The sequence below is a fragment of the Chamaea fasciata genome, unplaced genomic scaffold (assembly GCF_029207755.1).
Source record: "Chamaea fasciata isolate MVZ Bird 193981 ecotype frontalis unplaced genomic scaffold, bChaFas1.0.hap1 SCAF_1258, whole genome shotgun sequence".
Lineage (NCBI taxonomy): Eukaryota > Metazoa > Chordata > Aves > Passeriformes > Sylviidae > Chamaea > Chamaea fasciata.
Genome location: NW_027095343.1, coordinates 1 through 17168, shown reverse-complemented (window position 1 = coordinate 17168; position 17168 = coordinate 1). Strand labels below are relative to the sequence as shown.

The following is a 17168-nucleotide window of genomic DNA, read 5'->3' as shown; positions in this document are numbered from 1 at the left end:
CCAATTTTCTCCATTTTTTCCCCATTTTCGACCCTTTTAAAGCCCCAAAATTGCCCAAAATCGCCCCAAATTTCACCCCAGTGACCCCCAGTCCCCTCCCAGTCCAAACCACTAATTCCCAGTCCCAAACCAGTATAAACCAGTATAAACCAGTATAAACCAGTAACCCCAAACCCCCGTTTTCCCCATTTTTAACCCTTTTTTCCCCATTTTGACCCTTTTAAAGCCCCAAAATCGCCCCAAATTTCCCCCCGGTGACCCCAAACCCCGTCCCAGTATAAACCAGTAACCCCCAGTCCCAAACCAGTACAAACCAGTACAAACCAGTAACCCCCAGTCCCAAACCAGTACAAACCAGTATAAACCAGTATAAAAAAATCCCAATTTTCTCCATTTTTTCCCCATTTTCGACCCTTTTAAAGCCCCAAAATTCCCCAAAATCGCCCCCAAATTTCCCCCCAGTGACCCCAAACCCCCTCCCAGTATAAACAAGTAACCCCCAGTCCCAAACCAGTTCAAACCAGTATAAACCAGTATAAACCAGTATAAGAAAATCCCGTTTTTCTCCTTTTTTTCCCCATTTTTGACCCTTTTAAAGCCCCAAAATTGCCCCAAATTTCCCCCCAGTGACCCCCAGTCCCCTCCCAGTCCAAACCAGTAACCCCCAGTCCCAAACCAGTATAAACCAGTCCAAACCAGTAACTCCCAGTGCCTGCAGGGCGGGCCGGGCCGTGCTGAAGCTCTTGGGCTACACGGAGGAGTCGGGGGAGGGGCTGAGCTTCCCCTCCCCCCCCCAGGGGCCCCACCCCCCCCCGCGTGGCCGCCGTCACCCGCCGACGTCCTCGTGCTCCGGCACGAGCTGCAGCTGCTGCTGGAGGTGAGCGCCGGGGACTGGTTTATACTGGTTTGTACTGGTTTGGACTGGTTTGGACTGGGAGGGGAAAAAACGGTGGGGAAACGGCAAATAAAGGGTTAAAAGTGGCGGACAAAGGGTTAAAATGGGGGAAAATGGGGATTTGGGGGTCACTGGTTTGGACTGGGAGGGGACTGGGACGAACTGGTTTGGACTGGGAGGGGACTGGGACGAACTGGTTTGGACTGGGAGGGAACTGGGAGGGGAAAAAACGGGGGGGAAATGGTGGGAAAATGGCAAATGAAGGGTTAAAATGGGGGAAAATGGGCGTTGGGGGTCACTGGTTTGGACTGGGAGGGGACTGGGGTAAACTGGTTTGTACTGGGAGGGACTGGGACGAACTGGTTTGTACTGGGAAGGACTGGGAGGGGAAAAAACGGGGGGAAAATGGTGGGAAAAGGGTAAATAAAGGGTTAAAAGGGGCGGAGAAAGGGTTAAAGATGGCGGAAATGGGGATTTGGGGTCACTGGTTTGGACTGGGAGGGGACTGGGACAAACTGGTTTGGACTGGGAGGGAACTGGTTTATACTGGGAGAGACTGGTGGATGAAAAAATGGGGAAAAAACCGTCGAAAAACGGTGAAAAACGGCAAATAAAGGGTTAAAAGGGGCGGAGAAAGGGTTAAAGATGGCGGAAATGGGGGTTGGGGGGTCACTGGTTTATACTGGTTTATACTGGTTTGTACTGGGAGGGGACTGGGACGAACTGGTTTGTACTGGGAGGGAACTGGGAGGCGAAAAAATGGGGAAAAAAACGGTGAAAAATGGGTGAAAAATGGCGGGGAAAGGGTTAAAGATGGCGGAAATGGGGGTTGGGGGGTCACTGGTTTATACTGGTTTATACTGGTTTGTACTGGGAGGGGACTGGGACCAACTGGTTTGTACTGGGAGGCGAAAAAAATGGGGAAAAAAGGGTCCAAAAACGAGCAGGAAAGGGTTAAAAATGGGAGAAAAGGGGGATTGGGGGTCACTGGTTTATACTGGTTTGGACTGGTTTATACTGGTTTGGACTGGTTTGGACTGGTGACCTCTGACCCCTTTTTCTCCCCCCTGGACAGAACCAACACCCGAACCCCCAGTTCTTCAGCGAGATCTTACTGGGAGACGACGAGGTTTGTACTGGTTTATACTGGTTTATACTGGGAGGGACAACGGGAGGGTTCAAACTGGTTTATGCTGGTTTGGACTGGTTTATACTGGGAGGGACAATGGGAGGGTTCAAACTGGTTTATACTGGTTTATACTGGGAGGGGCCCTGGGAGGATCCAAACTGGTTTGGACTGGTTTATACTGGTTTGTACTGGTTGATACTGGGAGGGGTAATGGGAGGATCCAAACTGGTTTGGACTGGTTTATACTGGTTTGTACTGGATGATACTGGGAGGGGTAATGGGAGGATCCAAACTCGTTTTTACTGGTTTGTACTGGTTTTCATTGGTTTTAACTGGTTTGTACTGGTTTATACTGGGAGGGTAATGGGAAGGTCCAAACTGGTTTATACTGGTTTGTACTGGTTTAGACTGGGAGGGCCCCTGGGAGGGCCCAAACTGGTTTATACTGGTTTATACTGGTTTGAACTGGTTTATACTGGGCGGGGCAATGGAAGGGACACTGGGAGGGGTAATGGGAGGGTCCAAAGTCGTTTTTACTGGTTTGTACTGGTTTATACTGGGAGGGGCCCTGGGAGGGTCCAAACTGGTTTATACTGGTTTATACTGGTTTGTACCGGTTTTCACCGTTTCGAACTGGTTTGTACTGGTTTATACTGGGAGGGGCCCAGGGAGGGTCCAAACTGGTCCAAACTGGTTTATACTGGTCCAGACTGGTTTATACTGGTCCAAACTGTCCAAACTGGTTTATACTGGTCCAAACTGGTCCAAACTGGTTTATACTGGTCCAGACTGGTTTATACTGGTCCAAACTGGTTTCTTTGGCGCCCCCCAGGGGCCGTTGCCGTCGGAGGCGCTGCCCGCCCAGCTCCTGCCGGCCGGTAGGGGGCGCCGGAACCGCCGACGGGGATTGGGGGGGAAAACGGGAATTCTGGGGGGAAAACGGGGATTTTGGGGGGAAAAAATGGGGATTTTGGGAAAAAATGGGAATTTTGGGGAAAAATGGGAATTTTGGGGGGAAAAAAAGGGGATTTTGGGGGGAAAAATGGGGATTTGGGGGAAAAATGGGAATTTTGGGGGGAAAAATGGGATTTTGGGGGGAAAAATGGGGATTTTGGGGGGAAAAACGGGAATTTTGGGGGGAAAACGGGAATTTTGGGGGAAAAACGGGAATTTTGCGGTGAAAAATGGTGAAAAATGGGGATTTTGGGGTGAAAAACGGGAATTTTGGGGAAAAATGGGAATTTGGGGAAAAACGGGAATTTTGGGGGAAAAATGGGAATTCTGGGGTGAAAAACGGGAATTTTGGGGAAAAATGGGAATTTGGGGGAAAAACGGGAATTTTGGGGGAAAAATGGGAATTTTGGGGAAAAATGGGAATTTTGGGAGAAAAACGGGAATTTTGGGGGGAAAAATGGGGATTTTGGGGGGAAAAAGCGGGAATTTTGGGGTGAAAAACGGGAATTTTGGGGGGAAAAATGGGAATTTTGGGGTGAAAAATGGGAATTTTCGGGGGAAAAATGGGAATTTTGGGGGAAAAACGGGAATTTTGGGAGAAAAATGGGGATTTTGGGGGGAAAAGTGGGAATTTGGGGGGAAAAATGGGAATTTTGGGGGAAAATTGGGAATTTTGGGGGGAAAAATGGGAATTTTGGGAGAAAAACGGGAATTTTGGGGTGAAAATGGGAATTTTGGGGGGAAAACTGGGAATTTTGGGGGGAAAATTGGGAATTTTGGGGTGAAAATGGGAATTTTGGGGGGAAAACTGGGAATTTTGGGGGGAAAATTGGGAATTTTGGGGTGAAAAACGGGAATTTTGGGGTGAAAAACGGGGATTTTTAAAGGGGCACAAAGGGGAATTTTGGGGTGAAAAAGGGGAATTTTGGGTCCTTTTTTTTTCCCCTCCCCCCGTCCAGGTGACGCGGGGGCCGTGGGGGAGGGGCGGCCGTGGCCGTGCCGCAGCTGCACCTTCCTCAACCCCTCCCCCCACGTGCTGTGCCGGGTGTGCGAGCGGCCGCGGCTGGCCGGGAGGCCGCAGGTGAGAGACCCCCGAGTTCGGGGCGAAAAAAGGGGATTTCGGGAAAAAAAAGGAAAAAAAAAGGAATTTTTTTCGTTGGGAAAAAGGGGAGGGAAAGAAAATGGGGGTTTGGGGGGAAAAAGGGGGAATTTAGTTTAAAAAATGGGGATTTTAGGGGGGAAAAAGGGAATTTTAGGGGGAAAAAAGGGAATTTTGGGGGTAAAAAATGGGAATTTTGGGGGGAAAAATGGGAATTTTAGAGAAAAAAAAAGGGAATTTTAGGGGAAAAAGAAGAGGGAATTTTGGGTTGTTTTTTATAAAGGGATTTTGGGGGAAAAAAAGGGATTTTTTGGGGGGGGAAATGGGAGTTTTGGGGGGGGGAAATGGAAAGTTTAGGGAAAAAATGGGAATTTTAGGAAAAAAAAGAGAATTTTAGGTTGTTTTTAAAAAATGAATTTGGGGGAAAAATGGGAATTTTTGGGGTAAAATGGGAGTTTTGGGGGTAAAAAAGGGAAATTTTGGGGGAAAATGGGGATTTTGTGGGAGAAAAAGGGGAATTTTGGGGAAAAGACGGGGGAGGGAAAGGGATTTTTATGTTTTCAAAAAAAGGAGAAAAATTGGGGATTTTAGGAAAAAACAAAAGGGGAAAAAAGAGGAAAGTTTAGAAAAAAAAGGGGGAATTTTGGGGTGAAAAACCCGGAAATTTTAGTTTTCTAAAATGGGAATTTCAAGGGAAAATTGGGGATTTGGAGGGACGGGTTTGGGCAGAAAAATTGGGGGTTTTGGTTAAAAAAAAAAACGGGGAATTTTGGAGGAAAGGAAATGGGGAATTTAGGGGGAAAAATGGGGAATTTTAAGGAAAAAAAAGGGGAGGAGGGAATTTGGGGGGAAAAAGAATTTTAGGGAAAAAAGGAAAAAAAAATTTAGGAAGGAAAAATTTTAGAGATAAAAAGAGAAAAAAGATTTTTGGGGAAAAAAAAGTTAATTTTATAAAGAAAGAGAAAAAAGGGGGAAAAAAGGAAATTTTGAGGAAAAAAAGGGAATTTTAGGGAAGGGGGAGATCGGTGAATTTTAAGGGAAAAAAATTGGGAATTTTAAAGGAAAAAAACTTGGGAATTTAAAGGAACAATTGGGCCGGTTCGGGGGAGAAAACGGAAGTTTTGGTTTTAAAAAAAAAAAGGGAATTTTGGGGGAAAAATGGGAGAATTCGGTTTTTAAAAAGGGAATTTGAGGGGAAAGAGGAAGGAGAAGGTTCGGGGGAGAAAATTTGGGAATTTTCAGGGAAAAACTTGGGAATTGTAAAGAGAAAATTCAGAATTTGGGGGTGAAAAATGGAATAAATTGGGATTTTGGGGTGAAAAAAGGGAATTTTGGGTAAAAATGGGAATTTTGGGTAAAAAAAGAAGAGGATTTTTGGGTAAAAAAAAAGGAATTTTAGGTTTGAAAAATGGAATTTTGGGTTAAAAAAAGGGAATTTTGGGTTAAAAAGGGAGAAAATTTTGGGGTGGAAAATGGGAATTTTGGGTAAAAAAAGAAGAGGATTTTTGGGTAAAAAAAAGGAATTTTAGGTTTGAAAAACGGAATTTTGGGTTAAAAAATGGGTATTTTGGGTAAAAGAGAAAATTTTGGGGTGAAAAATGGGAATTTTGGGGTGAAAAATGGGAATTTTGGGTAAAAAAGGGGAATTTTGGGGTCTCACCTCCATGTTCTGGGGCTCCAGCCCAGCCCCGCCCCCGCCCAGGTGTGGCCCTGCCCCCGCTGCACCTTCCTGAACCGCGGCCACGCCCCCGCCTGTGACATGTGCGGCCACGCCCCTGCCGGTGACGTCACACCCGAGGAAGCCACGCCCGCTGCGCCCACTCCGGTTTCTAAAAGTGCCGCTTCCGAGCCCAAACCCGCCACTTCCGGTTCTGACCCCGCCCCTTCCGGTGGCCACACGGCCACTTCCTGTCCCGTCCCCGCCTCTTCCGGTGGCGACGCGCCGACTTCCGGTCCCGCCCCGGTCACTTCCGGCACCGAACGAGACGCTTCCTCTTCGGGCTCCGCCTCTTCCGCCGTAGTCCCGGCCCCTTCCGGCCGAGGCCCCGCCCCTTCCCGTGATGCTTTGCGGCAGCGGAAGCTGCTGGAGGCCGGGCGCCGCCTGGCGGCGCTGGTCAAGGCGAGCGGGGGAGGGGCGGGGGGAGAATCGGGGGATCGGGGGCGGAAATTCGAACCTGCGCGGGGAATCGGCCGGTTTTGGGCCGGATTTGGGCGAAAACGTGAAGGGTTTTGTCAAAGAATTCGGTAAAAATTCGGAGGTTTTTTGTCGAAGTTCCGTTGAAATTTTGGAGATTTTTTTGTCGGAATTTCGCTTGAAAGTTCAGAGGTTTTTGTTAAAAGTCGAACAACAAATTTGGAGGTTTTTGTCAAGATTTTGGTAAAAATTTTGGAGATTTTTCTCAAATTTTCGTGAAAATCTGGAGATTGTTGAATTTTCAGTTAAAATTTCAAGATTTTTGTCAAAATTTCATTCAAAGCTCATCAATTTCTGTCAAAATTTCAGTTAAAATTTATAGATTTTTGTCAAAGTTCTGATAAAAGCCAGATTTTTGTCAAAATTTTGCTTAAAAATTTTAAGATTTTTGTGAAAATTTCAGTTAAAATTCATCGATTTTTGTCAAAATTCTGGTAAAAACCAGAAGATTTTTCTCAAAATTTTGGTTAAAAATTTGAAGATTTCTGTCAGAATTTCTGTAAAAATTTGAAGATTTTTGCCAAAAATTTGGTAAAAATTTGGACATTTTGGTCCAAATTTTGCTTCAAATTTGGAGATTTTTATCAGAATTTCAGGTAAAAACCGGGGATTTTTCTCAAAATTTTGGTGAAAAATTTGAGGATTTTTGTCAAAATTTCAGTTAAAATTTGCAGATATTGGTTAAAATTTCGGTAAAAATTCTGAGATTTTTTCTCAAGCTCTCGTTAAAATCTGGAGATTTTTGTCAAATTTTCAATCAAAATTCAGACATTTTTGTCAAAGTTTCAGTAAAAAATTTGGAGATTTTTGTCCAAATTTTGGTTGAAATTTGGAGATTTTTGTCAAAATTTCGGTAAAACTTTGAGAAATTTGGGAAAAATTCTGAATTCTTGCCGAGAACTTCCTGGATCTGGCGATTCTTTCGTCCGACTTGAATTTCGATGGAATTTTTCCTGGTTTGGGGGTTTTTTGGGGATTTTTTTTTCTGTTTTAATTAATTTATTAATTTATTTATTAATTTCTTATTTTACCCTTTAATTGGTTTTATTTTCTAAATTTTTTTAATTTCAAAACGTGATTTTAATTTAAATTATTTTAATTTAGTTCATTTTTCCCTCCCCTCCCCCCCCAGGCCGCCGAGTCCCAGGGCCTGCCCCCGGAAGCTCTTGGCCCCGCCCCTTTCTCCCAATTCCTGACCACTTCCGGCCCCGCCCCCGACCTGGATTCCCAAATCCGGGACTTCCGGCGGCGCCTGGGCGGAGCCCTCACCGCCCTGCTGGAGGCGGGGCTGGAGGAGGAAGGGGGCGTGGCCTCCCTCGGGCCCTTCTCATTGGCCGAAGCCGCCTGGGCGTGGCTGGAAGGGGAGGGGGATCCCGAGTGGGCTCGCCGTGTGCTGATTGGCCGGCGGAAGCAGCAGGTGAGAGGAGGGCGGGGCTTCAGATTTGGGGTCAAAATGGCGGAAATTGGGTCCAAAATGGCGGGTTTGGGGGCGTGGCTTAAGAGTTGAAAATGGGAGAAATTGGGGGCGGGGCTTCAGATTTGGGGACAAAATGGCGGAATTTGGGGGCGGGGCTTTAAAATTTGGGGCTGAAAAATGGCAGAAATTGGGATCAAAATGGCGGATGTTTGAGGGCGGAGCTTCAGAATCGGGGCGGGGCTTCAACATTTGGGGTGGGGCTTCGTCATTCTGGGTCAAAATGGCGGAAACTGGGGTCGAATGGCGGAATTGAGGGCGGGGCTTCGAAATTTCGGGTCAAAATGGCGGAAACGGATCAAAATGGTGGAATTTGGGGGCGTGGCTTCACCGACAGGGGCGGGGCTTTCAAAATCGGGGCGGGGCTTCAACAGTTGGGGGCGGGGCTTCAGCGTTCGGGGTGAAAACGGTGGAAATTTGGGTCCAAAATGGCGGATTTGGGGGATTCTGTTGGTTTGTGCTGGTCTATACTGGTTTGTACTGGTTTGTACTGGTGCAAACTGGTTTATACTGGTTTCTCCCGGTGGTAGCTCCGCCTCCTGGCCTCGCTGGGCTTCTCCGACCCCGCCCCCGCGGGGGCGGAGCTGGGGCGGCAGCAGGGCGACCAATGGGAGGCGCTGCGGCAGCTGCAGGCCCCGCGGCTCCGCCCCTTCCTCTTACGTCACTCCCGGGGGGCGGGGCCGGGGCTGGACTTCAACCGGCCCGACCAGCAGGTGACGCGGGGGTTGTACTGGTTTATACTGGTTTATACTGGGAGGGACTGGGAGCGGGTTTGGGGTCACTGGTTTATACTGGGATGGACTGGGAGCGGGTTTGGGGTCACTGGTTTATACTGGGAAGGACTGGGAGCGGGTTTGGGGTGACTGGTTTATACTGGGAGGGACTGGGAGTGGGTTTGGGGTCACTGGTTTATACTGGGATGGACTGGGAGCGGGTTTGGGGTGACTGGTTTATACTGGGATGGACTGGGAGCGGGTTTGGGGTCACTGGTTTATACTGGGATGGACTGGGAGTGGGTTTGGGGTCACTGGTTTATACTGGGATGGACTGGGAGTGGGTTTGGGGGTTACTGGTTTATACTGGTTTATACTGGGAGGAACTGGTGTTAAACTGGGAGGGACTGGGATGGGTTTTGGGGTTACTGGGTTATACTGGGATAAACTGGGAGGGGCTGGGGTGGGGTTTGGGGGTTAGTGGTTTATACTGGTTTGTACTGGGAGGAAACTGGGAGGGGAGTGGGAGTTACTGGTTTATACTGGGAAAGGGTTTGGGGGTTACTGGATTATACTGGTTTATACTGGTTTATACTGGGACGGGTTTTGGGGTCACTGGGAATGGACCTGGGATCACTGGGAGCCCATTTGGTGTCACTGGGAGTTACTGGTTTGGGATTTTTCCTTACTGGTTTTACGTTTTTCCTTACTGCTTCATACTGGTTTATACTGGTTTATAGTGGTTTGGGCTCTGGGGTTACTGGGATGAACTGGGATGAACTGGGACGGGTTTTGGGGTCACTGGGAAGGGATCTAGGATCACTGGGAGCCCATTTGGTGTCACTGGGTGTTACTGGTTTGGGATTTTTTTCCTTACTGGTTTCACATTTTTCCTTACTGGTTTATACTGGTTTGGGCTCTGGGGTCACTGGGATGAACTGGGATGGACTGGGATGAACTGGGATGGACTGGGATGGGTTTTGGGGTCACTGGGAAGGGATCTGGGGTCACTGGGAGCCCATTTGGTGTCACTGGGTGTTACTGGTTTGGGATTTTTTTCCTTACTGGTTTCACATTTTTCCTTACTGGTTTGTACTGGTTTATACTGGTTTGGGCTCTGGGGTCACTGGGATGAACTGGGATGGACTGGGATGAACTGGGATGGACTGGGATGAACTGGGACGGGTTTTGGGGTCACTGGGAGCCCATTTGACCTTACTGGGAGTTACCGGTTTGGGATTTTTTCCCTTACCGGTTTCACATTTTTTCCCTTACTGGCTCTTACTGGTTTCTACTGGGATTTCCTCCGCTCCAGGCCCTCCTGCGGCAGATCCTGGCCACCCTCCCCGTGGCCAGCTGGGGCCGGGCCTCGCTGGTGGCCACGCTGGGCCGGGAGCTGGGCCTGGGCCGCGTGGCCGAGGGCGATCCCAGTAAGGAGGCGTTACTGGGAGAACTGGTGGAGGCGGTGGGCTCGTGCCAGGACAGGGCGGCCCTGCGGCGGCGCCTGCGCTGCGAGTGCGCCGTGTGCGGCTGGGGCCTGCCCCGCCTCGGGGTGAGCCGCGGGCACTGGGTTATACTGGGACGGACTGGGAGCGGGTTCGGGGGCACTGGGTTATACTGGGAGGGACTGGGAGCGGGTTTGGGGTCACTGGTTTATACTGGGATGGACTGGGAGTGGGTTTGGGGTCACTGGTTTGTACTGGGATGGACTGGGAGCGGGTTTGGGGTCACTGGTTTATACTGGGATGGACTGGGAGTGGGTTTGGGGTCACTGGTTTGTACTGGGATGGACTGGGAGTGGGTTTGGGGTCACTGGTTTATACTGGGATGGACTGGGAGCGGGTTTGGGGTCACTGGTTTATACTGGGATGGACTGGGAGCGGGTTTGGGGTCACTGGTTTATACTGGGATGGACTGGGAGCGGGTTTGGGGTCACTGGTTTATACTGGGATGGACTGGGAGCGGGTTTGGGGTCACTGGTTTGTACTGGGAGGGACTGGGAGTGGGTTTGGGGTCACTGGTTTATACTGGGATGGACTGGGAGTGGGTTTGGGGTCACTGGTTTATACTGGGATGGACTGGGAGTGGGTTTGGGGTCACTGGTTTGTACTGGGACGGACTGGGAGTGGGTTTGGGGTCACTGGTTTATACTGGGACGGACTGGGAGCGGGTTCGGGGGCACTGGTTTGTACTGGGATGGACTGGGAGGGGGTTTGGGGTCACTGGTTTATACTGGGATGGACTGGGGGGGGGTTTGGGGTCACTGGTTTGTACTGGGATGGACTGGGAGCGGGTTTGGGGTCACTGGTTTATACTGGGATGGACTGGGAGTGGGTTTGGGGTCACTGGTTTATACTGGGAGGGACTGGGAGTGGGTTTGGGGTCACTGGTTTATACTGGTTTGTACCGGTTTGTACTGGTTTATACTGGTTTGTACTGGTTTGTACTGGTTTGGGGTTTCAATGGCTGCAGTTCCCTCAGTGGCCACTGGGGGCAGCAGCGCCATTGAAAGCCATTATTGGGCTCTTATTGGTTTTTACTGGTTTATACCGGTCCATACTGGTTTATACTGGTCCATACTGGTGTATATTGGTTTACAGTGGTCTGGGGGCTTACTGGGATGAACTGGGAGCTACTGGGACAAACTGGTTTCTACTGGTTTTAGTGTTTCAATGGCTGCAGTTCCCTCAGCGGCCACTGGGGGGGCAGCAGCGCCATTGACGCCAATTACCTGGGCCCATACTGGTTTATACTGGTTTGGACTGGTTTATACTGGTTCATACTGGTCTGGGGGCTTACTGGGACCAACTGGGAGCTGCCGGGACCAACCGGCTTATACTGGTTTATACTGGTTTGCCCTTTTAATCCTTCCAATTCCATTTCTTTCCTTTCGAACCGCTCCAAACTGGTCCAAAGTGCTTTGTACTGGTTTGTACTGGTTTGTACTGGTTTGTACTGGTTTCTCCTGGCCCCCGCAGATGCAGTGGCTGCCGGGCTGCTCGTGCCCGCTGTGCCCCGAGTGTTTCCGGCTCCACTTCACCGTGGGGCTGCGCGAGAGGGGCGTGGGGGCGCTGGGCTGCCCCAGCTGCGGCCGGCCCGACCTGCGCGACGACGCCCAGCGCCTCTGGTACTGGTCCACGCTGGAGCCGGCGGTGACTATACTGGTTTCTACTGGTTTCTACTGGGACGGGGGGGCCCGGGAGGCGGGGAAACGGCGGGGAAAGGGTTAAAAACGGGGGAGAAAGGGTTAAAAACGGTGAGAAAAGGGTTAAAAACGGGGGAGAAAGGGTTAAAAATGGGGGAAATGGGGAGTGGGGGTTACTGGTTTGTACTGGTTTATACTGGGAGGTGGAAAAATGAGGAAAAACGGTGGAAAAACGGCGAAAAACGGTGAAAATACGGTGGAGAAAGGGTTAAAAATGGGGGGAAAAGGGTTAAAAATCGGGGAAATGGGGAGTGGGGGTTACTGGTTTGTACTGGTTTGTACTGGTTTATACTGGGAGGTGGAAAAATGAGGAGAAACGGTGGAAAAACGGCGAAAAATGGCGAAAATACAGCGGAGAAAGGGTTAAAAATGGGGAAAAGAGGGTTAAAAATGGGGGAGAAAGGGTTAAAAACGGTGAGAAAAGGGTTAAAAACGGGGGAGAAAGGGTTAAAAATGGGGGAAATGGGGAGTGGGGGTTACTGGTTTGTACTGGTTTATACTGGGAGGTGGAAAAATGAGGAAAAACGGTGGAAAAACAGCGAAAAACGGTGAAAATACGGTGGAGAAAGGGTTAAAAATGGGGGGAAAAGGGTTAAAAATCGGGGAAATGGGGAGTGGGGGTTACTGGTTTGTACTGGTTTGTACTGGTTTATACTGGGAGGTGGAAAAATGAGGAGAAACGGTGGAAAAACGGCGAAAAATGGCGAAAATACAGCGGAGAAAGGGTTAAAAATGGGGAAAAGAGGGTTAAAAATGGGGGAGAAAGGGTTAAAAACGGTGAGAAAAGGGTTAAAAACGGGGGAGAAAGGGTTAAAAATGGGGGAAATGGGGAGTGGGGGTCACTGGTTTGTACTGGTTTGTACTGGTTTATACTGGGAGGTGGAAAAATGAGGAGAAACGGTGGAAAAACGGCGAAAAACGGTGAAAATACGGCGGAGAAAGGGTTAAAAACGGGGAAAAAAGGGTTAAAAAACGGGGAAAATGGGGAGTGGGGGTTACTGGTTTGTACTGGTTTATACTGGTTTGGGACTGGGAGTTACTGGTTTATACTGGGAGAGGGTCTGGGGGTCACTGGGGTGAAATTTGGGCCGATTTTGGGGTTTTAAAGGGTCAAAAACGGGGAAAAAATGGGGAATTTTTCATACTGGTTCATACTGGTTCATACTGGTTTATACTGGTTTAAACTGGTTTATACTGGTTTGTCCCGGCACAGCTGCGGCGTTGCCTGGACCCCGACACCTTCGGCCTGGTGACCCGGAAGTTGACGGAGCTGGAGCTGCAGAGGGACCCGCAGTTCCTCTGGTGCCCCCATGTACTGGTTTATACTGGTTTATACTGGTTTATACTGGTTTGGACTGGTTTATACTGGTTTGGACTGGTTTGGACTGGTTTGGGGGTTTTCTTTACTGGTTTATACTGGGAGGGGGTTTGGGGGTGACTGGGACGAACTGGGATGAACTGGGAGGGAGTTTCGGGGTTACTGGTTTTTACTGGGAGCCCTCCCAGTGCCTTCCCAGTATAAACCAGTAACTCCCAGTTTGCCCCCAGTGCTCGTTCGGGTTCATCTTCGAGGCCGAGCGAGGCCCCGCCCAGTGTCCCCAGTGCCACCAGTGCTGCTGCCCCCGCTGCCAGCGCCCGGTACTGGTTTAGACTGGTTTATACTGGTTTGGACTGGTTTGGACTGGTTTGGGGGTTTTCTTTACTGGTTTGTACTGGGACGGGGTTTGGGGGTGACTGGGATGAACTGGGAGATACTGGGAGCGAGTTTGGGGTCACTGGTTTATACTGGGATGGACTGGGAGTGGGTTTGGGGTCACCGGTTTGTACTGGGATGGACTGGGAGTGGGTTTGGGGTTACTGGTTTATACTGGGATGGACTGGGAGTGGGTTTGGGGTCACTGGTTTATACTGGGATGGACTGGGAGTGGGATTGGGGTCACTGGTTTATACTGGGATGGACTGGGAGTGGGTTTGGGGGTCACTGGTTTATACTGGGATGGACTGGGAGTGGGTTTGGGGTTACTGGTTTATACTGGGATGGACTGGGAGTGGAATTGGGGTCACTGGTTTATACTGGGATGGACTGGGAGTGGGTTTGGGGTCACTGGTTTATACTGGGATGGACTGGGAGTGGGTTTGGGGTCACTGGTTTATACTGGGATGGACTGGGAGTGGGTTTGGGGTCACTGGTTTATACTGGGGTGGACTGGGAGTGGGTTTGGGGTCACTGGTTTATACTGGGATGGACTGGGAGTGGGTTTGGGGTCACTGGTTTATACTGGTTTATACTGGGAGGGGGCGTGGGGGGTTTTTTTGGAGAATTTTGCGGATTTTTGGGGAGTTTTTTTGGGGGGGAATTTGGGGGTTTTTTGGGATGAATTTTGGGGATTTTGGGGGAATTTTGGGGGGATAATTTTGGGATTTTTGGGGGGAATTTTTGGGATAATTTCATGGAATGTTTGGGTTCTTTTTGGGAAGATTTTTGGGCAATTTTTTGAGGTTTTATTTTGTAATTTTGAGAGAATTTTTGGGTGAAATTTTGAGGATTTTGGGGTCATTTTTTGGGGATTTTTGTGGGCGTTTTTTGGCTTCTTTGGGGCCAAATTTTGGGGATTTTTGGGTCAAATTTTTGGGATTTTTGCGTCAAGTTCTTGGGGTTTTTGGGTCAAATTTTTGGCTTTTTTTTACGGCCAAATTTTTGGGATTTTTGGGGCCAAATTTTTGGTATTTTTGGAGTTAGATTTTTGGGGGTTTTGAGTCAAATTTTTGGGATTTTTGGGTCAAATTTTTGGGTCAAATTTTTTTGATTTTTGGGTGAAATTTTTGGGTCAAATTTTTGGGATTTTTGTGACCAAATTTTTGGGATTTTTGTTTCCAATTTTTGGGAATTTTGGGTCAAATTTTGGGGATTTTTGGCCTAAATTTTTGGGGCCAAATTTTGGGGATTTTTTGGAGTTACATTTTTGGGTTTTCTGGAGTTAAATTTTTGGGGGTTTTGGGTCAAATTTTTGCAAATTTTGGGCCAAATTTTTGGGATTTTTCAAATTTTTGGGATTTTTAGTTCAAATTTTTGGGATTTTTGGGACCAAATTTTTAGGATTTTTGGGTCAAATTTTGGGGATTTTTGGGTCAAATTTTGGGGATTTTTGAGTCAAATTTTTGGGTCAAGTTTTTGGGTGAAATTTTTGGGGTCAAATTTTTGGGATTTTTGGGACCAAGTTTTTGGGATTTTTGTTTCAAATTTTTGGGATTTTTGGGTCAAATTTTGGGGATTCTTGGGATCAAGTTTTTGGGATTTTTGGGACCAAATCTTTGGGATTTTTGGGTCAAATTTTTTTGATTTTTGGGTGAAATTTTTGGGTCAAATTTTGTGGATTTTTGGGTGAAATTTTTGGGTCAAATTTTTGGGATTTTTGGCCCAAATCTTTGGGGTCAAATTTTTGGGTTTTTTGGGACCAAATTTTTGGGATTTTTGTTTCAAATTCTTGGGATTTTTAGTTCAAATTTTTGGGACCAAATTTTTGGGATTTTTGTTTCAAATTTTGGGGATTTTTTGGGTATGGTTCTATAAATTTTGGGGATTTTTGAGTCAAATTTTTGGGTCAAATTTTTGAGATTTTTGGGTGAAATTTTTGGGTCAAATTTTTTGGATTTTTGGGACCAAATTTTTGGGATTTTTGTTTCCAATTTTGGGGATTTTCGGGTCAAATTTTTGGATGTTTCGGGTGAAATTTTTGGGATTTTGGGGCTTTTTTTCGGGCCGATTTTTCCCCCCCCGGCTTTCCCGTGCCTATTTTGGGTCAAACTCGGGCGTTTTTCGGGCGATTTGGGGGGCGCTGATTTTAACCCTTTCCTCCCCAGTGGGATCCCCGGCACTCGTCGCTGTCGTGCGCCGACTTTGGGGCGTGGCTGAGGTCGGGGGACGCCGAGCCGGGCCCGGGGGAGCTGCTGGGGGACACGGGGATCGGTGAGAAAAACACGGATTCGGGGCAAAAAAGGGGAGATTTGGGCAAAAATCGGGAATTGGGGGGGGAAAAACCTCCAAAAAACGGGATTTTGGGGAAAAAAAATGGGAATTTTGGAGGAAAAAAAGAAGATTTTGGAGAAAAAAAAAAGAGGATTTTAGAGGAAGAAAAAGAGAGTTTGGGAGAAAAAAATTGGGAGTTTTTAGGGGAAAAATGGGGATTTTTGCCAAAAAAAAAAGGGAATTTTTTTGGAGAAAAAAGGGGATTTTTTAAAGGGAAAAAACGGGATTTTTTGGGGAAAAAAAAGAGAATTTTGAAGAGGGGGAAATAAATTTTTGGGGGAAGGATTTGGGGGGATCAAAAGGGAGTTTTTTGGGGGGAAAAGAAAAAAAAATTTGGGAGGAAAAAGGGATTTTGGAGAAAAAAAAACGGGGATTTTGGAGGGAAAAATGGGGGAATTTCAGGGGAAAAAAAGAGTTTTTGGAAGAAATTTTTTGGAGGAAAAAAAGAATTTTTGGAGGAATTTTTAGGGGGGAAAATTTGGGAGTTTCGCTGGGAAATGTGGGAATTTTATGGGAAAAAAAATTGGGAGTTTTGGGGGGAAAAACGAGGAATTTTTAGGGAAAAAAAAATGGGAACTTTTAGGAAAAAAAATGAGAATTTTTTGAAAAAAAATAGAATTTTTTAAAGAAAAAGCCGGGAATTTTTTGGAAAAAAACCAGGAATTTTTAGGAAAAAAACCGGGAATTTTGAGGAAAAAAAAACCCAGCAATTTTTACCAAAAAAAAAAGGGAATTTTTCAGGAAAAAAATGGGATTTTTTTGGAAAAAAATCGGGAATTTTTAGGAAAATAAATGGGAATTTTTAGGAAAAAAAGTAGGATTTTTTTAGGAAAAAGCCGGGAATTTTTAGGAAAAAACCTGGAACTTTTTGGAAAAAAAATAGGATTTTTTTACAAAAAAGCTGGGAATTTTTAGGGAAAAAAAAATGGGAATTTTTCATTAAAAAATGGGAATTTTTAGGGAAAAAAAGGGGAATTTTTAGGGAAAAAGCTGGGAATTTTTAGGGAAAAAAATGGGAATTTTTCATTAAAAAAATGGGAATTTTTAGGGAAAAAACTGGGAACTTTTAGGAAAAAAAGGAATTTTTGGAAAAAAAATAGGATTTTTTTTAGGAAAAAAATGGGAATTTTTAGGGAAAAAAGTGGGAATTTCTCGGAAAAAAAGTGGGAATTTTTAGGGAAAAAAGTGGGAATTTCTTAGAAAAAAAGGGGAATTTTTCAGAAAAAAATGGGAATTTTTAGGGAAAAAAGTGGGAATTTTTACAAAAAAAAATAGGATTTTTTTAGGAAAAAGCTGGGAATTTTTAGGGGAAAAAATGGGAATTTCTCGGAAAAAAATGGGAATTTTTAGGGGAAAAAAGTGGGAATTTTTCGGACAAAAAGGGGAATTTTTAGGGAAAAAAAAGAGGAATTTTCGGGGGAAGGAACGGGGAAAAATCGGGGGAAATGGGGAAAAAACCAAGGAAAAACGGGGGGAGG

At 46.9% G+C, this 17168-nt stretch overlaps 1 protein-coding gene across 1 annotated transcript; it reads left to right on the top strand.

Moving 5' to 3' along the window:
* Positions 1-814: 814 nt before the first annotated feature.
* Positions 815-15968, top strand: LOC136284674 (E3 ubiquitin-protein ligase RNF31-like). Its single transcript, XM_066175037.1, has 12 exons — positions 815-877; positions 1971-2024; positions 2857-2902; positions 3938-4059; positions 5759-6196; positions 7404-7688; positions 8276-8458; positions 9774-10010; positions 11437-11610; positions 12877-12975; positions 13212-13301; positions 15525-15968. The coding sequence occupies exons 5-12, from the start codon at positions 5837-5839 to the stop codon at positions 15957-15959; spliced, it is 1863 nt and encodes a 620-aa protein (XP_066031134.1). The 5' UTR covers positions 815-877; positions 1971-2024; positions 2857-2902; positions 3938-4059; positions 5759-5836; the 3' UTR covers positions 15960-15968.
* The last annotated feature ends 1200 nt before the right edge of the window (positions 15969-17168 follow it).

What these genes read in the sequence shown, in the direction of transcription:
- LOC136284674 (XM_066175037.1), top strand. Translation starts at nt 5,837, where the DNA reads ATGTGCGGCCACGCCCCTGCCGGTGACGTCACACCCGAGGAAGCCACG. An exon ending in GCCTGGCGGCGCTGGTCAAG is followed by an intron (nt 6,197 to 7,403) that starts GCGAGCGGGGGA and finishes CTCCCCCCCCAG; the next exon opens with GCCGCCGAGTCCCAGGGCCT. An exon ending in GGTCCACGCTGGAGCCGGCG is followed by an intron (nt 11,611 to 12,876) that starts GTGACTATACTG and finishes GTCCCGGCACAG; the next exon opens with CTGCGGCGTTGCCTGGACCC.